At 36.8% G+C, this 21,760-nt stretch overlaps 3 protein-coding genes and 4 non-coding genes across 7 annotated transcripts; 1 reads left to right on the forward strand and 6 right to left on the reverse strand.

The window, feature by feature from the left end:
- Positions 1–193: 193 nt before the first annotated feature.
- Positions 194–3,421, reverse strand: LOC141594952 (large ribosomal subunit protein eL32z-like). The gene is made up of 4 exons (XM_074414934.1): positions 3,264–3,421; positions 2,821–2,938; positions 575–756; positions 194–475 (listed from the first exon to the last, which is right to left on the reverse strand). The coding sequence occupies exons 2-4, from the start codon at positions 2,908–2,910 to the stop codon at positions 346–348; spliced, it is 402 nt and encodes a 133-aa protein (XP_074271035.1). The 5' UTR covers positions 2,911–2,938; positions 3,264–3,421; the 3' UTR covers positions 194–345.
- On the reverse strand, positions 934–1,077 carry LOC141622672 (small nucleolar RNA F1/F2/snoR5a). Its single transcript, XR_012533061.1, has one exon. It is a non-coding gene; the product is annotated as a small nucleolar RNA F1/F2/snoR5a (small nucleolar RNA).
- Positions 1,160–1,236, reverse strand: LOC141622579 (small nucleolar RNA Z195/SNORD33/SNORD32 family). The gene has a single exon (XR_012533017.1). It is a non-coding gene; the product is annotated as a small nucleolar RNA Z195/SNORD33/SNORD32 family (small nucleolar RNA).
- Positions 1,449–1,593, reverse strand: LOC141622680 (small nucleolar RNA F1/F2/snoR5a). The gene has a single exon (XR_012533064.1). It is a non-coding gene; the product is annotated as a small nucleolar RNA F1/F2/snoR5a (small nucleolar RNA).
- Positions 1,676–1,752, reverse strand: LOC141622588 (small nucleolar RNA Z195/SNORD33/SNORD32 family). The gene has a single exon (XR_012533021.1). It is a non-coding gene; the product is annotated as a small nucleolar RNA Z195/SNORD33/SNORD32 family (small nucleolar RNA).
- A 2,451-nt stretch (positions 3,422–5,872) lies between the features above and the next one.
- Positions 5,873–13,038, forward strand: LOC141594978 (cationic amino acid transporter 2, vacuolar-like). Its single transcript, XM_074414959.1, has 14 exons — positions 5,873–6,354; positions 7,210–7,411; positions 7,569–7,653; positions 8,155–8,295; positions 8,400–8,518; positions 8,625–8,721; positions 8,819–8,991; positions 9,473–9,539; positions 10,318–10,476; positions 10,950–11,223; positions 11,503–11,611; positions 12,178–12,290; positions 12,394–12,469; positions 12,627–13,038. Exons 1-14 carry the CDS (start codon positions 6,213–6,215, stop codon positions 12,820–12,822), a joined length of 1,953 nt encoding a protein of 650 aa, XP_074271060.1. The 5' UTR covers positions 5,873–6,212; the 3' UTR covers positions 12,823–13,038.
- A 278-nt stretch (positions 13,039–13,316) lies between these two features.
- On the reverse strand, positions 13,317–16,055 carry LOC141594958 (uncharacterized). Its single transcript, XM_074414940.1, has 4 exons — positions 15,888–16,055; positions 14,626–14,857; positions 14,404–14,429; positions 13,317–13,596 (listed from the first exon to the last, which is right to left on the reverse strand). The coding sequence occupies exons 1-4, from the start codon at positions 15,957–15,959 to the stop codon at positions 13,426–13,428; spliced, it is 501 nt and encodes a 166-aa protein (XP_074271041.1). The 5' UTR covers positions 15,960–16,055; the 3' UTR covers positions 13,317–13,425.
- Between the last annotated feature and the right edge of the window lie 5,705 nt (positions 16,056–21,760).

The raw sequence follows: 21,760 nt of genomic DNA on the forward strand, positions 1-21,760 counted from the left end.
GATTTTGGTAACAGAAGAAATAAGACGCAAAACGACGACCTAAAACTAGACACAGTTTGCTCATCGTTCTAGGCAAAAGATCTCTATAGTGACAATGTCACACAACATTGACCACGGTTCACGTATCCTACTCATAGATGAGGAATTCACTTCACTATGAAACATGAGTAGATGTAATGCTCAGAGAGAATCATTTCACGGAGAGAATCTAAACTATAATAACTCAGTCTGCATAAATCTGATTGGTACAATTTCCAGGGTCAAGGATCAAAATCACCCAACTTAAGAACAAACAAACATTGTTCAAACAAAACATGAAGCGTAAACTTAACGAGAAAACTACACTCATTCATCCTCCTGGCTGCGGAGCCTAGCAAGCTTGTTAGTCACAACAATATCAAGTTGGGCTGCACGTTCGACAATATCCTTTCTCTTCTTGGTTGATATATTGTGGGCGATCTCAGCACAGTAAGTCCTATAGCAACCGTGAAAGGAAAAAATAATCAGTTGAAGGAAAAAAAGAGAAAAGGTAATCAAAAAGATTCCATGAGATTAGAGGATGTCGAAAGTTTACCTGTTGTGCATCATGAGGAGCTCGAGCTCTCCAACATTGTGAACAACAAACTTCTTGAAGCCATTAGGAAGGTAGTGGCGGGTCTTCTTGTCAGAACCATAACCGATGTTGGGCATCAATACAACTCCCTTGAACTTTCTCCTCACCCGAGAATCAATACCCTTTGGTCTCCTCCAGCTTGGCTATCATCACAAACAACAATCACAGAATTTAGTTAAGAATAACAATGAAGAACTCCTAAACACGGAATGACTATTATCGACAATAAAAAAAAATAGAAGGTAAATAGATACTGTATTCCATGTCGGCGAGTAAAACAAGGAAAGAAATGATGGTCAAGGACACTGAATGTGAAATTGAAATGTGAGTAGGGTTAAAGTAACATAAGGCTCATGGATAGAACAGCCAAATGTGTCGCAAGATCTACTCAAAATTGATATATGCCTCAAAAACGAGATGTCCAGCCACAAGAAAAATCAGGACATTAGATACCAGAGGCAGGACCGACAATTTTTGTTCGAACAACTTGAAATTGCATGAAAACAAAGCTATCCAATTTTGAACAAAGAGTTCATGTCCATATGAAAGAGATCAGATGGTAGTGCATGTAAGAGTTCATCACCAAACAGCAGAAAAGGTGGATACAAATCCTCATCTCTCTTTTATGGATCCATAAGACAGTTTTAAAAGTGAAACAAAATCAAACAATTTAGCAAAGTTTCCATCGGTCTTTGCTTAAGAATAACAATGGAGAACTCTTAAACACTGGATGACTACTATCAACAATTAAGAACATAGAAGGTAAATAAATAGCCCATATCGGCAAGTTAAACAAGGTAAGAAATGATGTTCAAGGACACTGAATGTGAAATTGAAATGTGAGTAGGGTTAAAGTAACATAAGGCTCGTGGATAGTACAGCCAAATGTGTCGCAAGATCTACTCAAAGTTGTTGTATGCCTCAAAAACGAGATGTCCAGCCACAAGAAAAAATCAGGACATTAGATACCGGAGGCAGAAACGACAATTTTTGTACTAACGATTTCAAATTGCATGAAAACAAAGCTATCCAATTTTGTACAAAGAGTTGACGTCCATATGAAAGAGATCAGATGGTAGTGCATGTAAGAGTTCATCACAAAACATCAGAAAAGGTGGATACAAATCCTCATCTCTCTTTTACCACCAATTCTTATTTCAGACCAAGGTATCCGTCTTATTAATAAGACGGATACCATATTCTCTCACAAAATACCCATTTAGGGTAAGTGGAGAAGCACATGGGGGGTCCCACATTTGTCCCCTCTACCCATTTTCTCTCACACAACGACCCGTCTTAAAATCCGACCCGTTTTAAGCAAGACTTACTCCTCTTCTTTTACGGATCCATAAGACAATTTTAAAGGTGAAAAAGCAAGATAAAAATAAAAGAAAGCGATAGGATTCACGGTGAATCATGCAGCATGGAATTGGCTGGCAACAGACTAAAAATAACAAAAGAAACGCTTTTTGATGTCTACGACTTCTAGTAGGTAGACGGATATAGGGAGAAGTTATTTCCCTTGGAGACAAACTTGCCATTATGCGATCCTCATTCCGTATATACCCACCATCATCGACAAGTAATTAAAAATTTAATTAAAAAAATCACTAAATTAACATTTAACACGAATAGGATCAGGAACGCATGACATTCTTCATTGTGAACCAAATGATTCACTAAAGACTGGGCGTCAAAACATTGTCCTCATTTCCAACACATAACAGTCAGCTAGCAAAGCAAAAGATGTCAAAGATCATATCATTTCCTTAAAACAAACGGCACTTAACAATTCAAGTAACGAATTGCGTCTCCGCGCAATCTAACACAACATCATCAACGCCTAGCTAGCTACTCAGATGACTAAGACCTTATCCTTTCATTTAAAAGATGAAACAATTAAAATATTCAAACAAAATGGAAAAAAACTTTGAAAGAGATATGACAAGCTAACATAGTCCAGTGAAAAACCCCGCTTTCCGGACCGAAAGCTTTGTTAATGGAATGTAAATCACACATCCAACACAATAAGAAGAAACACAGCCTTCTGATAGCAATAAAGTATAAACTAATCCCCATTAAAGTGAACACGAATATAAATCAAATAATTTAACATAAACTACATGCCAAAATAACAAATTATTCATAATACAATTTCATAAAAACAAATTATTAAAAAAATAAATAAGATAATTATAGTATTATACCTTGATTGAGATATAACGATCGCAATGATGCCTCTTGAAATGCTTAACCCTCTTCTTCACAATCTTCTTGGTCAATGATGGGACTACCATGGCTGCTTTCTTCAATTAACTTACTTACCTACACCATTTTCCATAACATCACATTAACATCAACGGTAAACATCATAAAATTACAGTAAAATCGGAATTAATTGGATTAATCAGAGTAAAACCCAGAAATGATATAGCTATATAACATCGATTAAAGTGAAAAATATTGAATATTGAATATTTACAAGGTTTAACCGCTTAATTTCATAAGACAACGTAATAATAACAATGACATAACAGTAAAATTAACCTTAATATGGTGTAAAAATGTTTAATTGAAGCAAAACCCAGAAATTATATAGCTATATGAAATCGATTAAGGGGAAAAAGATTGAATTTTGAGAAGGGATTACCGTTTGATTTGGGTGCGCCGCCGAGGTATCAAAATGACTGAAGTGTTATTGCTAGGGTTTTATAGGTGGGAAGAAAATGTTGAAGGTGTTTATTGGATTAGGGTTTTGTAGTGTGTCATGGTGTTACATGATGGGCTCTTTTGTTGTTTGGGTAGATGTTTCATTCAAACTATTGGGTAATAGCCCATATAAGATGGTTGGGTTGATTTAGGTGGTAAATGGGTCAATTTGGTTGGGTATGAGTCAGGTCAGTTTGGGCGGGTCATTTTGGGTTTGTTGTACATTTCGAGTCGGGTTGTGTCATTTCGGGTTTTGAGTCAACTTCGGGTGACCTGCTATCGGGTTACTTCAAGTCGGGTCACTCTCGGGTATGGGTCATGTTAGGTCGGGTCGCTTTCGGGTTAATGGTTAAAACACTTTAATAAGTACTATTTTGATTAAGAAATACTATTTTTCAAATTTAACCATATACTAGGGACGGTTGTAAGTTGTAACTAATGAGGCTTTATTTTGATGTATACAGCATTAATATAACTTAGTATTTGTCATTTTGGATCATACCAAGTTATTTTGGATTGGGTTAGTTATGTGTCCAGTCTTTTCGAGTCGGGTCATCTCGGGTCGGGTCAATATTGGGTCAATCAAAGTTCGAATCGGTCTGGTCAGTTTGGATTTCGGATCAATCAAGTTCGGGTCATTTTTGGATCTCGGGTCAGCCTTATCGGGTCGGGGTAGCTTTGCCAAATGACTTGATTATGTATAGTATAATTGATCAAGTGTGGGCTTGAGTTGGGAAAAATGGTTGGGTTTGATAAGATATTTGAAGTTAAAATTGTTCCGGGTGTAATTCCAGAGCAAGTATTGTTACCACCCGTGGCTTGTAGAATGATGTCTCGAGTTGGATTCCTCACGTCTCTATCGTTCCTCTCGGCCTCTCCTGCAACAATGAACGAACTGAGGGCTTGGCTTTGTGCCAAGCGTACTCACTCCGACGCTCAAGTCAGTGAACTTAGTGGGATAAGTTGTTATTACTCGGCTAAGGATATATTGTAGAGAGATAAGGAAGATATTACCAGATGAATAGTGATTCTTAGGTTAATTTCTGGATCCTTTCCTCAATGAAGGTTGAGGAGTATTTATAGGCTTTCACCTTTTGTCACGTAGTGGCCAAGTGGCCAAGTGGCTAGTAGGTGGAAAGACCGTTCTACCCTCGGCCGATGGACCCATATCAGGCCGGCCGAGGGTCTTGGATATGAGTACGCGGATATGTGTCCCGGCTGATCAGTTGTCAGGCCGAGACCCAGGTGACAGGCCGATGGATTGCATCGGCTAAGCTGTCTGAGTCGTTGACTTGTTGTGGATATCCTTGACCTTACTCAATATGTTGACTTGGTCAGCGGTGCAGAATATGCCCCATCAAAAATATTTTCTTTTTTTCCGTGATTTATGGTCAACCTCATAAGTATAATTTTTGAATGCATATACTTTAAGTTGACGGTCTTAAATAAGAATTTGTGCATTTCTTGAATGTCAATCAATATTTATGTTATGGTATTCCTCCTTTACAATTTGCATGCAAAAAAAAAACTATATTACTTTTTTTTTTATCCGTGTGTTTTCGCCATGCATTTTAAAGCTTGATTCGTAATAACAAACCGTGCAATCAAAACAAAACATGGCCCGAGGTTGGTCTTGTATCTAGAAGCGCCCAAAACGACGAGCTGCCCAACCCAACCCGATTGATGGGCCGCCTTTTGGCCAGTTTGTGCTAAACCGCGGAAAAACGGAAAAAAAATTGTCTAGCCCGCTGGCTCGACTTGGGCTAGCCTTCGCACATGCCGGCTTTAGCTACCTTTTACCAGTCCAACCCAGTCCGCCTCCACTCATGGGCGGTCACAAGCGCCCTTCTGTCAATCCGGCCCTGATAGACACCTCTAATTTTCTTACCTTGTGGCAAAAAAATAAAAAAATAAAACACAAAAGAAAAACATGACTTTAGGAAAGCACAGATGCTATAGGCAAGGATTAACACCAAGGTTCACTATGTACTTGGACATAAACTCAACTATAGCATATTTCGGTAAGAGGAGTGATCAAGTGTCGAACCTGGGTTAAAAAAACAGATCGACTCACAATTGGCTTACAGATAAATAGGTTAGGGATCTTGAACATATATAAAAGGCCAAACTTGTATATACGAGTACAAGATTAAAAGACGGTAATTTTAAAAATACGCTACTCATACCTAGAGGTGGACTGTGGGCCGGTTCGGAGCGGGCCAGGCCGGGTTGATGGGGAGGGAGCCCGAGCCCACACCACGGGTTGAGGGCGTGCGGGCTGGGAAGTGATGGCCCTGAACCGGCTCGGTTGAGAAAATGGGGAAAAAAGGGCGGGCCAGGCAGGTTGGGCAGGTTTAGTGTGGGCTGGGGTAAAGGGAGCCCGGGATTGGCCCGGGTATAGAGGCGAGATAGGCTGGCTAGGGGAGCGGGCCAGCGGGCTGAGGGAATGGTGACCCGGTTGGCCGGGCCAGGCCAGTGCGGGCTGGACTAACCCGCACCAAAGTCCACCTCTAGACTCATACCTGATAGGCCGATACCTTTTTTTTTTTCAAAGCCGAACAAGCCGTTTTTAGAAGGAGACGACCCACAAACAACTTCTATTTCAGATAAGAGCAATTCATCAAATCATGAGTCACAGTCCCGTATACTACTGAACCTCTATTATGTGAACTACCAAGAACAAAGCATTACTTAATCTCACAACAATGGTGGCCAAACTTACACAACTACTCTATAATCCAATCAATTAAAACTACCTTATGGTCCTTATCCATATTGATTCTCCATAACTTATCGTAATTCAAAACCCATTATTGTTTTATTGCGTATATTATTTGAATTCTGCATAAAACAGTTCAGTGGTCCATGATTAGTTGATAGATAAATAAAGATGGATGCAAAACTGGGTAAATGGTTAAAAAGTATAGGAAGAAGAAAGCAAGTGGATTCAGTTCATAGAGATAATTATCAGCAGCAACAGCAGCCTCCTCAACTTGCTAGAGTTTTATCTGTTCCTCATCTTACTGCTATTGGTATACCATCTATTTTTTCCGAGAGCGGATTCTATGTCCCATTTACGTGTCCATCTAATGGGACACGTAATGGGGCAGAGGGTCCGGACTCGCTACATATTGTTTATTAGTTTAAATTTGTCACATACTTTACATACCAATCATGTTTTTTATTAAGAAATTAGAAATTGACTATGCTTTGTGTTTGCTTGAAAAATATATTCATCATTGATGGAACTATATGATGTGGTGTTGTCTGAGGGTGCTTGTATAGGTGCTGCTGTCGTTGGGAGATGAAAATTTTGAAATTTTGGATTTTTTTAGGTTACTGTGTTAGCTAACCAGTTCAGCACTTCAGCCTTTTAATGTTTTTGATTTTGATCATGTTTCCGACCCTACCTTGGAATGCAGGCTTTGCCACTAGGATTATGGGTTTTCACAAATTCTCATTTGTGACGGCCGATATCCGTCTCAAGCTTGTGACGGGTCAAATAAAACCCACATGGGAGGATAAAGACAATCCATTTATGATTCCCTATGCATTCTACTTTTTGTCTTATCTACCCATGTGGGTGATATTTGACCTGTCATAAGCTTGTGACGGATATATCCGTCACAAGTGAGACCTATTAGGGTTTTATTGTATGTGGAATTTGTGTTAGATGATTGTGTTGATGGTGGTGGAGTCAGGATTTGATGTTAGGGGTTAAACTTAAAGCGGAAATTATAGGAGACGCAAAATCAATAATATCATTGTGAATGACCTTGAGTTTTGTATTTACTGTAGGGCTTGCGTTGGGTTTATTCAGCGTCTGAATGCTGTGTCTATGAGCCCTATTTGTTCTTCTTGCATTTACTGACTGGTGTCTTGTTCAGGCATTGGCACGACTATTGGAGCCGGAGTATATATTCTGATAGGTACAGTAGCGAGGGAGTGTTCGGGACCAGCACTGACTTTATCCTTTCTGTTCGCTGGTATAGCGGCTGGACTCTCTGCTTTTTGCTATGCAGAGCTTGCCAGTCGTTGCCCTTCAGCAGGCAGTGCTTATCATTACTCATACGTATGCGTTGGTGAAGGGTGAGTGTCTAAAACATTACATTCTCATTGTTAATATGTTGGGGAGCTTTACGTTGGAGTTCTTCAGAATCATCCATACTAAAAGGAGGATCACAAGCCGGAAGCAGTCAAGAAGGTCTAGTTTCACTCTTTTTATTGATTCTTTGATCATTTTCAGGGTGGCCTGGCTGATTGGGTGGTCTTTGATGCTGGAGTATACAATAGGTGGCTCAGCAATTGCTCGTGGTGTATCTCCAAATTTGGTACTCTAAGCTTACACCAAAATCTTATGTTTCCTATATAGAATTATCTAATTCTCTCGGATTTGGTTTTTGTGTTTGTTAAAATTCTTTCTGAGGCGCAGCCTAGAGCCCTAAACATTTTTTTATGTGGAGCTTCACATGGTAACAAGCCCACGGCTTTAACCTAAATTTGATGATTTATACTGCACCATTTACGTAGTTGGAGTAGGGCGTCTTATGGCTCTTCTAGCTCTTGCCTTTACTGAATGAGAAGGAATTTTATTTCAAGACATGACATGCATATTGCTTGGGAGCCTTTGAGGCACCGGGGGATGATATTATGTTGCTGTCGTAATTAATTATTAGATTGTAGAAGTAGACTGCACTAGCTAATTACTACGGAGTAGTATTTAAACTGTTTTTCAATTAGGAGCTAAGCAAGGCCTCACTTATACGTTTACACTATAAATTCTCAATAAGCTGTCGTTCCTTGGTTATTTGATCATTTGTAGTTTCCAACAGGTCTTGCTCTTTGGCAGTAGCAATAACCTACCTTCATTTCTGGCGCGTCAATATATTCCCGCTCTTGGTGTTGTTGTTGATCCCTGTGCCGCAATTCTCGTTGTGATTGTCACCGCACTTTTGTGTCTAGGAATCAAAGAGGTAAGTATATTTGATTATGTTTGTAGAGTTCCATAGGAACCATGAAAGATTAACCTTGAGTTTGCCTTGTGCTGTTCCATTTATTGAATCACCCAAGTTTGCAGAGCTCATTTGCACAAGCCATTGTTACAACAGCAAATATATGCGCCTTGATTTTTGTTATAATTGCTGGGACATATCTAGGTTTCAAAACCAGATGGACCGGCTATGAGCTTCCGAAAGGGTAATAATTATTATTTTTCAGTTTGGATGACTCTTAGCGGCTTTTGTAGTAGTGGGTTTATGTTTATTCACATTTGAATCTTCTCAAAACTCGCTTTTATATGTAGATACTTTCCATTTGGGATAAATGGTATGCTTGCTGGCTCTGCAACAGTATTTTTCTCCTACATTGGTTTCGATGCTGTTGCAAGTACTGCTGAAGAGGTATTTGTTAATATGTACTAACATCTTTCAACTAGTGGTTGTAATTGTACGGGCTGAGTATCAAGTTATCAACCCCTTGTCATTTCCCATTCTGTAGGTGAAGAATCCAAAACGAGATTTACCATTGGGTATAGCCTTTTCATTGTTCACATGCTGTGGATTATACATGCTGGTTTCTGTTGTTGTTGTTGGTCTTGTGCCATATTATGAGCTTGACCCAGACACCCCTATTTCCTCTGCATTTGATAGTCACGGGATGCACTGGGCAGCGTAAGTTTTCTCTCATTTGCATTGTTTCTTTAATGCATAGTGACATATTTGGGCGACTTCTTTTATGTTCTTTGTTTTTCGTACTTGGATACAGATGTCATACACGAGTGTTGCACTTGCCATGACTCAATATATTGATACACTGGAACACATCTTCAAAACAAAAATTAAAAAGATTTAGGGTTTCTAAAGTGAAGTAGAGGTAGAGATGTGTTTGAATATAAGGCTTAATGCCATAAAAAATCATACTATATAATACAAATAAATATATAATAGTATCTTCCCCTATTTTACCTTCCATTTGTCTCCGCTAGGGAAGTGTAGGATTATAGATGTCGGGTACCTATTCCATATATCCTTGATTGTGAAATCAGACATGAATATGTCCCTAAAAGTGAAGAGCTGAAGTAGCATATGTTACAGCTAAGAAATACAGTAATCCTAATATGTGTTTCTAAGAGTTATTCGGCTATTTTTGAAGGTACATAATCACAATTGGGGCATCAACAGCTCTGTGTTCGTCTCTGTTGGGTTCGTTTCTTCCGCAGGTAGATATATCTTGCAACTTTATATGCCACTAGAAGTCTAGAATGCACTCATCTCAGATGTTACATAGAAACTTCGGTGATGACTTTAAATATGGAGTATATAAATGCTGAGTCTAGGGCTCTAGGTTTTTAGCTTTTACGTTATTGTCAATTTCTAAACTGGATATTTTATGCACACATTAGATGGCTGAGATACATGTGCCCATTAAATCCTTTCTCCACTTGGCGTGGTCATTTTATGCAAGATCCGACAGACCATAAGAACTCACAATATCCCGCTCTCCCATAGACTGTTAGTCCGTCACCTTACTTTGCCTGCATGTCACATGTCTAAGACCCGATAAACTGACATGACATAACAGTTTGACACACTATTTTTGGCCAAGTCACGCGCGACACTCAACATGACGTCGTTTCTAACACTTCCAGCCGAGTCGGAGTAACATAGCCTAGGTGTTTGACCTTGGATTCGTGTGCAAGACATAACAGTTTGCGTCGGTATTCTTTTTCTTTTATCTCATGTGGGGGTTTATGTTATGCAAAGTAGTTCAGTTTATGCTTGTTCTTGATGTTCTTACCTTCTTTTGTAAGCTTCATGCAGTACTGCATTGGAAGTTTGGAACTCAGTTAGATTTCAGTTTTTTTGTCCCTTTTCTGTATTTAGATTTCAAATCTTTTCGCCTTTTTAATAGGATGTGAACTTATTGAGTTTTAGAATTAGCCATGAAGGAAACTTTTTTGCTATTCTGACATAGGTTTTTATCTCTCTCTTCTGAAGCCTCGAGTTCTAATGGCGATGGCTAGAGATGGTTTACTACCATCATTTTTCTCAGATGTTAATGCGCGAACACAAGTTCCTGTGAAGAGTACAATTTTAACTGGAATTTTTGCTGCAACACTTGCCTTCTTCATGGATGTATCACAACTGGCAGGAATGGTATCTCATCTATAACTTTGCATTCACTTAACAAATACTCCGTACTTTTTTTAGTTATCAATTGCGTGTATGTTGATCAATTTCTTTCAAATGCATAGAAGACGATTAACTGTGATTTTAAGTCAAATCTTGAAAACTGATTTGAATACCATAATGGGAGAGAAAGGGGTGCGTCAAACAAGAAAACAGTAAGCGAGGGAACACGATGAAAAGTAGAGAAATTCATATTATCATTTAAAAGTCGAATAGAGACCAAATAAATGAGAGAAGGAGTAATTCAAAGACTGAGAATACTGAATCCTTTTTAGTCTCTGCAGAAATGAACCAAAGGATTTTGCATATCCAGTAAAAATGAATGTGAGCGTAGTTTACTGTTTTCCATAAATGACCCCTACAATACTATGTTGACTCGTTACACTTCTTGTGCTTTACTTTTGATTATGATCTTCCAAATAATAATATATTTGGCGCAGGTCAGTGTAGGTACCCTCTTGGCATTCACGGTGGTTGCCATATCTCTACTTATCATACGATATGTTCCACCAAATGAGGTACCACTTCCACCATCACTTCAGGATTCAAAAGGTGTGGATTTACTGAATCATAGTGGTTATGTCGAGGTAGCTGATGACATAAATTCAAGAAAGCTTGTCGAAACCTTCAAGGATGAAATCCAACCTCTGCTTGAGCAGGGGAGCTCATCCATCAGACATCCTCTCATTCTGAAGCAATCAGCTGAATGCAGTAGTGAGTTACAACATCCATGCTTTTGCAAGTACTTTACCTGACAGAGAACATAAGTCGTATAAAATGTATTATTTCTAAAATGTGAATCTGTCATCTGTTGTGTGCTATGGAAGATGGAATACGATGTTCACATACTCTTTTATTCGAAATCTACTTTATAAGTGATTTTAGTGGTCTATTTACAAAACAAATGTGTTCTTATTCAGATTTGCGAAGATTTTGCGTCATTTTTAAAGGTTTGTGTCTGATATTTGTCTCCTCACTGGCGTACTCCTTCAGATACACCAAATGATGAGAGGAGGAGAAGTATTGCCGGGTGGACCATAGTTGCTATCTGTCTTGGTGCACTTCTTCTGGCATTTGGTGCTTCTGATGTTGGTCTTTCCAGGTATGGCACGAGACCTATACCATTTGAACAGCCAAACTGTTGATGTGGTGTTAAGTAGTTATGTTACTCCGACACTTCACTTAACTGCCGTGTCGCGTGTCAGACACGTGTCGACACGACACGACACTTTAACACTTCAATTTAGACCACAAGATAGGAAAATTCACCTAAAATAGCCTTGTCCACACTCTGACACGTGTCAGACACGACACCGTGTCGGAGAGTCAGAGTAACACAGGTACTACTGTTTACAATATCTTCAGCTTGAACTTTTAGCTAATGGCTATACATTAAGTAGACTTGGCGAACCAGTCTTTAGGGCCGGTTTAGGTCGGATCATTTTGAGTATATTAAACACTCGAGTTGAGTCATTCATGTTCATTTTGCTTTCATTGTGCCATTATCGGGTCATTTCTGGTGAATTGGTCGTGTGGTGGAGGTGGTGGTGGTTGTAGGTTTGCAGTATCGTGATCTGTAAAATTTGTATGTTGTGGATGCTATTGTAAAATGAAGTTACTATTTCGTACATATAACTTTAGTTTCAACGTTATGCTCCTTTGTGGCAGTATCCCTCTGTTCACACTATGCGCAGTGGGCGCTGCTCTTTTGATATCTGGTTTGGTAATTCTCTCCTGCATTAACCAAGACGATGGAAGACACAGTTTCGGCCACACAGGAGGTAATCCTTCTTTTTCCTCCGGATCTTGATTCTTTGATCTGAATAACTAAGTTGCGAAATTCTCTTACATATCATGTCTTGTATTTTGATTTTTATTTTTCAGGTTTTATTTGTCCATTCGTTCCAATTCTACCTGTCGCTTCTGTTCTCATTAATGTTTACCTACTGGTGAATCTCGGGTGAGTAATTTACATTTCAGCATGACCACCTGTTGCTTGTCCTTCCCTTTTAACCCGTCTTATAAAAGCGCAATCAGTTTAGTGCCACTTGGGGAAGCTCCCTCCCTACCCGTTGTTTTGATTCCATCTTATAAACATTTCGATCTATATGTTTCAGTTCTGCAACATGGGTTCGTGTGCTAGTATGGGTGTTAATAGGAATGCTTGTTTACGCACTGTACGGGAGGACTCATAGCTCACTGAGGGATGCAATTTATGTACCAGCAGCTCACGCCAATGACATCTTTCGGAGTCTGTGCACCGCCCCAGACATTCATATACAGCATTCTAACAACTTAGAAACAGGTCACTGATATAGTGATTTATTAAACATTGTAATTTGTAAGTAATTTTCGTATTACTGCCATCATCAATGGCCTTAGTGACTAAGTAATTTTCGTATTACTGCCATCATCAATGGCCTTATTGGTGACTTCTCCATATACGCAGTATTTTGGACGTCCATTCTGGATGTCTCGTGTAACTACTCACAAACTCAATTGTGTGAATGAAAAAATTATTTGGAAAAAGTTTTATGTAATGGAAGATTCGCTCATATCTGCCACTACGACTCTCACAATTCTCTATCGTATGGAATTTCCCACCCCGTTCCAGTGGCCATCACAAACTCAAATTAGTGTGATGAGAACTACAATTTTATGCTAAAGGTGAGTATTTTTGTTCAGAGAAAAGGCGGTCCTAATTATTTTCCTAATCACTATGTTGGTATTGTAGTGGCTCTTTGATGGGCATAAATACATTCAAAACCAAAACACGAAAATAAAGATACGGTATGACAGTGCTAACATTCTTCCAAAAAAAATACAAGAAACATGCATTTCTTGGTTAAACCAGGTGCATTATAGGAAATGTTTACACTGCAAAAATAAGTGTTCTTGAATCGAACAGATTACACTTCACAAGGACGAGTTCATGAGCGACAATAGCCTTGGTAGATTCTCAAGGACTATTATAAATGCGCTGCCAAGCAAGAAAATGAAGAGAAATACAAGAAGTATCTTTCCAACATACAGTAGATTGATTGATTGCTCCGAAACTTGTTTCTTCGACAATGGTTTATTCAAGGTCTGCAAGATGAAGATCCAAGTTAAGCTGACAGTTTCAGGTCATCGATAGTAATTAGCGGCCAGACTAAATGTCATCCGAACAGCAGTTTCATAAGTCGAACTGTACTTCATATCAATACTATCATAGTTGTGAAGAGTCTGAAATGATTACACAGAGCAACAACAAACTTTGGATCGAAGGATTTGGAGGGAAAGGGAGGGGAGGGATTTGAAGGGATGAGAAATCCATTGTTTGGTTAGCAAAATGGAGGTGAAGTGATTTGGAGAGAAGGGAAAATGGATCCCTCCATTTCCCTCCTCCAAGCCAAATTATTTTCTCTCCAACAAAGGCAGGATTTAGAGGGAAAATCTTTTCCTCCATTCTCCCTCCCCTTCCCTCCCTTTCTTTTCCCTCATTCCCCCTTCCCTCCCTTTCTGCTATCCAAACACACCCTAAAAATGTGTTTGGATAGCAAAAGTGGAGGGAAAGGGAGGGAAGGGGGAAGGAGGGAAGGGAAAGGGAGAGAAGGGAAGGGTAGGGGGAATGGGGTGTGGTGTTTGGATACAATTTCCCTCCAAATTTTGCCTATTGTGGAGAGATTTTGATTAGGCTTGGAGGAGGGAAATTGGATCCCTCAAAATCCCTCCCCCTCCATTTCCCTCCACCCTCATTTGATATCCAAACAAAGGATTTTAAATCCCGTACTCTCCCTCCTTTTCTTTTCCCTCCAAATCCTTCAATCCAAACACACATGCATACACTAAACACACAACTCACTGCAGAGATTAATTAACCATTACACCGGGAGTACAGAGAAATGTCATTACCTGAGTGCCTTCGCGTTTCTTGACACCTGCAAAAACAAATAAAATTGACAGCCAGAGTCAAAACACGACCATACGACAAACTTTGTAACGACTACTACTATGATTGTTCCCTCAAACTTCAAAACAAGACAATTATCGACGTATTGAGGTTTGAGATCCAAACAACAAGACAACAAGAGGCAGTAAAATAGACATCAAAGACAAAGAACATGAGCTATATACCTGGTTGCCCATCCAAAACCGTCTGCAACTTCCAGGCAGTTCCATAACTTAGAAGAACAGAACTAGGACCGAAATTAATGGACTCCTCGCCATCCTTAACCGCCTCGATATACACCCCAAGAGGTGCACCAGCATCAAGCTTATTATTAATCAAAGACAAGGCAAATCCTGCCTTTGTTCCAGGGGCAAACCGTCTTGTAATTCCCGAGGTTTTGCACATCACCTCCAAAAACTGTCCACCCAATTACAACTCACTTTTAAAACAGCAATAATCTGATTCACCCAAAGTCAACACTATACGTCTATACTCTCGGAATCAGCTCCGGGTATTGAGATCATACACAAATTCTCGGATGAGACACTTTCATGATAAGATTATGATAGAATCCATATACTGAGGTGATTGATAAATTGACAGCATTTTAGTTAAATTCTCGGATGAGACGGGCTCATTAGCTTTCAAGCCTTGATCATACACAATTCTCATGTAAAACAGTTTCATGATAAGATTGCATGAGCGATTCATATAATATAAGGTGATAGGTAAATAAACACTCCGTAGCCTTAATCCCAAAATGACTTGGGGTCGGCTGACATGAATCATCCTTTGGAACCGTCCATAGCTGAACGCACACCTCAAAATGCGAAAAAAAAAATTGAAAAGAAAAATTGAAAAACAAACGGGGAGTGAAATATAATAAGATTTCATGATAAGATTGCACTAAAATAGCATGAGACATTGAGACTGATCATACCCAAATTCTCAAATAAGACGATTTCATGATAAGATTGTGTAAGCGATCGATCATATAGTGAGGTGATTGGATTTTTTAGTTTTAAGGGATTAATCTCGCACTAAAATAGCATGAGACCGCCTCATTAGCTTTTAAGCATTGACGATCATACCCAAATTCTCTCAAATGAGACGGTTTCATGATAAGCTTACAATAACAAATTAACAACCAATATGATCAGGTTGGCGTCGTACTAAAATAACATGAGACCGTCTCATAAAAGACCTAGATTGTTGATCATAAACACAATTGTATTCAAAAGTAGCACAATTGAATGCTTAACAAAGTCAACACCGTATAATTTAATCCTATAATAGTCAACACTACTAAAAATTTCGCTCTCGCTAAGTTCAAATCTTAGCTCCGCCACTGCTGATCATACATACGTACGTACTGAATACTGAAATTGAATAATGAATCGATGATTGTGAAGTTTATTGGGATAAAGAGGGAAAAAGAGAGACTTACAGGTTGAAGAAGAGGTGTAGGAGAAGAAGGGATGTCGGATGTTTGAGAAGCTTGTTTATCCATTTCCGCCATTGTTAAGCACACTGGTAATTTGATTGGAGATTCCAGAATCTAAAGTTCTTGTTTATGTATTTTTGTACGTATTTTAACGTGTGTTTCGGTCGACGCAATTCGTCACCAATCACGCCCACGGCTTATTGTAGGCTAGCGGTGGTCCAATGCAAGCTTGGGTCGGACAAGTGTCAGGTTAGTATGATTTTCTTTGGCCCACGGATATGTCGTTAGCGAGTTTTGGGCGAACTTGTGCCCGAACCTTTGTGAATTTATAGGCGGGACAAATAGGATGTTTCGTACATGAACAACACTATTATAGACACATGTTCAGACAGATTAATCTATCAATCAATATATATAACTAAAGGAGGGGTTTTTTTTTTCTAATTATACTATTAACATTAGAATTAGGAGATAATTAATTATTTGCAATTTCTCTATTATAATTAGCAATATAGAAATGAGAATTAATTAATTATTTTACAATTTTCCTATTAGAAATAAAAAATAAATTAATAATTTATTAAGGCTTTTTTTTCATAATTATACTATTAGAATTAGGAGATAATAATTATTTAAATTTGTTCTATTATAATTAGGAATATTATCTTCCTATTAGAAATGAGAGAATTAATTAATTATTTTACAATTTTATTATTAAAAACATAAAATAAATTAATTATCTATAATTTATTAATATTAAAAAAATATTCCTTAGTATTTGTTCACTTTTTATTAAATTAGAAGGAAAAAAAACCTTTGATATATTTATAATATCCAATTTTATAACAATTCAGATTAAAAAAATGAGTTATTATGAGGCTAAAAGACCCTAGGCCGAACTGGGTTGTGACAAATGTGCATGCATAATACGGACTACATGGAATTTACTCATGTAAAGGGTAAAATGAACGCTGAAATATGTCCCTACGCCTTTTGTTATTGCTAATGTCTTATTTAATTATACATAATACGAAGTTTTTTTTTCAAATGTCATATGTATTTCTCCTACTAATTTTAAATTTATTTCCCTCACAATACACTTCAACTTCTATTGATAATTTATTATTATATTATTTACATTCAACTGTCATTATATAAAAGTATATTAATCAAAATTTAAATAAGATATTCACAAATTATTGATAAGTACAAAGTTTGATATCTATTTTTCAAGGAGTATTAAAAGATAAAAAAAGGTGCTGCTAATTTGCGAATCGAAATATCATATTATGACAAATGAGTAAATGTTTTGAAAAAACTTTATTGGGCGATTGTTTTACAATTTAAAGTAAAAATGGTACCACGAGTAATAAAATAGATATGAATGAGGCTTGAAGGTAAATTAAATACACTTCTTATAGAAATATGTATAAGGTTAAGATTCAATTCAGGCAACGATCAACATTAAAAAAAGTCATGAAAAACACATAAAAGGGTAAGAGTAGTCTTTCCCTAACATAGTGAAGACCATCTCTTTCAAGCTTTTCTTCTGACAAATTCGCATGCATAAAAAATGGTACTATTCAATTATATGGAGCAAACTAATTATTGTTGATGTTATATATATATATGACAGGAGTTCTAATGAATCCACCTCTTCCATTGAGTCTCTAAGTCCCTCTAAGGGCCATTGGAGAGACTCAATGGATGGTTGAGATGGATGGAGAGGAAAATGATTAAGTATTATTAAAAAGAAAAGGAAAAAAATGTGGATGGTTGGATTGAAATGGATGGTTGAGATTGAAAATTGATGGGGCATATTCTGCACCCGCTGACCGAGTCAACATATTGAGCAAGGTCAAAGCTAAAAGACAGCAAGTCAACGTATTAACAGTCTAACCGACAAAGCCTGTCGGCCTGTCACTTGGGTCTCGGCTCGGCAACTAGCCGGCCGAGAGGCATATCCGCGTACTCACATCCAGTCCCCTCGGCATGGGTCCCTCGGCCGAGGGTAAGATAGTCTTTCCACCTGCTAGTCACTTGGTCACTTGGCCACTTGGCCACTACGTGACAAAAGGTGAAAGTTTATAAATACTCCACTTCTCTCATTGAGAAAAGGATCCGAAAAACATCTAATAATCTGGTATAAACTCCCTTATCTCTCTACAATATACTTTGCCAAGTTAACACGCAACTTATCTCTTTAAGTTTACTGACTTGAGCGTCGGAGTGAGTACGCTCGGTACCAAGCCGAGCCCTCAGTTTGTTCATCTTTACAGGAGAGAGCGAAAGGAAGAGACAAGCAAACGACGTCATTCTACAAGCTTAAGTGGTCAAAATCCTGCTCCGGAATTACATCCGGAACAAAAATAACAAAAAAATTTTATCACTAATCAATTTTCTATACACTAACTAAATTTTCTTTCTCTCTGTAGCCCATAATTAAGCAGTTTTAAGTTTCAGATTTTATGAGTGCAAATGTAACTAGTATAGATCCCGCGCAAATGCGCGGTTTTCTAGATAGATATATTAGAATCTAACTATTAGTAATAGTATTAACTTCAATCAAAATTTAATTATAAAATTTACTATTAATAGTGTTTAGTATTAAGAGGTAGAAAAAAGAAGGTTTACACTTTTAATACTTGTCGCTTTTTATCAAAAAAATAACATTTTATGTAATTTTTTTCATAGCAAATCTATATATATATTTAAATTTCGGCTATCAAAATTTTATACTTTAGATAGTATTCATAGTCAAAAATTGTGAAGTTAGACTCCGAAAAGAGAATGTAAGCTTTGGTTTGGAACTTTGAATAAGGAGGAGTAAATGAAATTAAAAAACATGGCCCAATTATAGATAATTACATAATGAAGCCCAATTGTAGAGTAATTTTCATTTAGGCGGGGAAAATTGGAGATCTCTTATTCTTTTAGTATAAGGGGGATGTTGTATGAGTTTTATGAGTGTAACTTTGATTTTTTTGTGACGGAAATTTTGATTTTTTTGTGACAGATTTTATGCCGATTTTGTATACAAAAAATTGAATTTATACATTTTCAACATTTTATGAGTGTAAATGTAATATTTTAAGAGTGTAATTTTGATTTTCTTGTGACAGAAACAATGAATTTATATAATTTTAACATTTTACGAATGTAACTTTGATGTTTTATGAGTGTAAATGTAATATTTTATGAGTGTAATTTTGATTTTTTTGTGACGGAAATTTTGAATTTATATAATCTTAACATGTCACGAGTGTAAATCTAATGCTTTACAAGTGTAAGTGTAGTATTTTAAGAGTGTAAATTTGATTTATTAGGCAATTTTCTATATAGAAATTTAAATTTATATAATCTTAACATGTCACGAGTGTAAATCTGATGCTTTACGAGTGTAGTATTGCGTCAGAATTTGGTTCACATTCAAACGTACTTCTATAGTTTGACCGGGAGATATAACATTCTAAATACCTCTAAATGTTTTTACATAATTACAATTTGATCCAACAATGATTAAATTATGGTTGTTATTCGAAAGAAATAGATTTGTTGCATTATTGAGTTAATTATGCAAAGTAGATATTATTGTTTTTCTTAACCAATTGAAAAACAAACAGGTATTAATGAACAAATTCTAAAAACTATCAGTCCAACTATCATATATATAAACTTTATATTAGTTTTATTTTCCTAAAAAAAAAGTATTTTCTTAATCAAACACTCTTTTATTCTTATGTCAATATTATGTTAACGGGAATTATTTGTTGGTCATGCGGCATACATAAAATCTTAGACATGAACGATGTACTATATGTCTATATTCCATTTTATTGTGAAATTTATCACACATTATTTTAATACCCGTGCAACGCACGGGCAAGAAAACTAGTAAGCATTATAGGGGATAAGGTAGATACGATTATCAAATATTATACTCGTTATTCTTAGGAAAAAAATATATAATTGTGAAATAAAAATATTCCGTATTAAAAGCTTGATTTTTGTAGAATATTATTTCTAAAATAAAACTGGATACACATAAAAATTGGGGGTTTTGACATATTCCCGACAAATGTAATCATTTTCCCACTTGTTTAATTGTTCCTCTTTCGGTTTTCCTCAATGGATTCATTTTTTCTCCATATATTGAAGCTCATAACACATGTCATTTTGAGTTTGATGAGTATGAAGTGCATCTTTTTTTTCCAACAATAAAATGAATCTCTTAAAACTCTCTAATTTAGGTCATCTTACGAACATTAGACATTGTCACAACTCACAATGAGCCAATGTAAACCTCTCTATAAAAGAATGATCCAAGATGAATCACATTCACTTTTCTTAAGGAGACTTCTACAATGTAAATGCATAAGGTTATAATAAGAATACAAATGAAGTTGAGTATTTTTTTTTGCCTTTCAGAGTATTTTTTTTTTTTAATTTACTCATCCTCTAAACTATTTATTGATCTTCTAAAATATAGTAAAACACACCATTAAAAAATTATTTTCATACAAGACAAGTCACTTTATAATGAAAAACCATCCATTACGAGCAATAACTGACAAGAAATATGCATCATATGATACAAATTTGTAAACTGGGCACTAGGGACCAAGGCCGAAGGCCAAAATCAACTAAATTGTGCAAACGGGTAGTAGACTCTTTCCATACCACACCGACTTCAATGCCTTCTTTGTCCCGTCATCATTACAAATTTGTACCTCGGAAAAATTTCTTATGCCTAAGCTTCTTAGACCAAAAACATGTAAACTCTGATACAATTTATGTGAGTGTGTATACAAGACTCGGATATTCACATTATTAATATTTAAAGTGCATCCTGATGAGTTAAGTTCCAATTACACTTAAATAAATCATTATTTTACTATTATCAGTTATTCCCTTCGTTCCGATCATTTGTTTATCTTTGATTTTGACACAATGCCTATAAAAAGGGAGAGAATTATTTATGAGCGATATTGTTGAGTGACAAGTGGACAGTGAATTATGTGGATGATAATCAAAGGGTGTTGATTTTCGCAGTACACTTTTTACTCAATACAGTACACTTTTGACCATTTTACCCTTCTCATTTATCTCCCTCATTGTACTGCGTTGAAGAAAAAGAGAGAAAAAAAACTCAAAACGTAATACCACCATGGCACCACTTCCTCTCCTTCCAATTCTAGCTACCACAACAGCCCCAAACACCCACGGTCGGCCTCTACTGTGTCCCTTCCACCAGTCCACCATCATGAATTCATGCCCCTTTCCTAAATACCATTGACGAAAGCCCGAAACCATTGCCCTTTGAAAATGAATTGTTGGAAGCAATATTATATGTCCAGTCAAGTCGATGACGGTGAATTCCAAAAAGTTTGTCTGCACATGAACGCTCCTAGCTCTTTTCCTTATTCCAATCATTCTTGTTTATGTTTTTAGAATTCAGATTAGTGTTATAGAATTGATTTAGTTAATTTAAACATTTAATTAGAGTAATTGAAGAAATTTTGTGAGTGTAAAATCAATTATCTGCCCTAATTATTGAAGAAATTGGGGTTTACAATTGATTTAGTTGATTTTACATCAAATTAGGGTACAATTGAAGAAATCTAGTTAATTTTACATTCAATTACAGTATATAATTGAAGAAAAATAACTAAATTAAGATGCTTAATTGTTAGGAATTGGGAGAATTGCTTGGTGAGTTATTTTAACAAAGGGTATGCAAATGGAAAATTTTGTGTAAAATGTACTGAATTGAGTAAAAAACGTACTGCGAAAATAAATTACGTAATCAAATAACCATAAAGAAATATTCCTAATGAAATGAATGAGACGGTCTAAAAATAAAATAAGTAAATAAA

The sequence above is a fragment of the Silene latifolia genome, chromosome 1, assembly GCF_048544455.1.
Source record: "Silene latifolia isolate original U9 population chromosome 1, ASM4854445v1, whole genome shotgun sequence".
NCBI lineage: Eukaryota > Viridiplantae > Streptophyta > Magnoliopsida > Caryophyllales > Caryophyllaceae > Silene > Silene latifolia.

Excerpts from the sequence above, each read along its gene's own strand:
- LOC141594952 (XM_074414934.1), bottom strand. The coding sequence starts at position 2,910 with ATGGTAGTCCCATCATTGACCAAGAAGATTGTGAAGAAGAGGGTTAAG. Across the intron at positions 757-2,820 it reads ATCGTTATATCTCAATCAAG|CCAAGCTGGAGGAGACCAAA; the intron begins GTATAATACTAT and ends TTGTGATGATAG. Across the intron at positions 476-574 it reads CTCCTCATGATGCACAACAG|GACTTACTGTGCTGAGATCG; the intron begins GTAAACTTTCGA and ends CGGTTGCTATAG.
- LOC141594978 (XM_074414959.1), top strand. The coding sequence starts at position 6,213 with ATGGATGCAAAACTGGGTAAATGGTTAAAAAGTATAGGAAGAAGAAAG. Across the intron at positions 7,412-7,568 it reads TACGTATGCGTTGGTGAAGG|GGTGGCCTGGCTGATTGGGT; the intron begins GTGAGTGTCTAA and ends GATCATTTTCAG. Across the intron at positions 12,291-12,393 it reads CAGTTTCGGCCACACAGGAG|GTTTTATTTGTCCATTCGTT; the intron begins GTAATCCTTCTT and ends TTTATTTTTCAG.
- LOC141594958 (XM_074414940.1), bottom strand. The coding sequence starts at position 15,959 with ATGGCGGAAATGGATAAACAAGCTTCTCAAACATCCGACATCCCTTCT. Across the intron at positions 14,858-15,887 it reads CTACACCTCTTCTTCAACCT|TTTTTGGAGGTGATGTGCAA; the intron begins GTAAGTCTCTCT and ends TTGGGTGGACAG. Across the intron at positions 13,597-14,403 it reads AGAAACGCGAAGGCACTCAG|ACCTTGAATAAACCATTGTC; the intron begins GTAATGACATTT and ends TTCATCTTGCAG.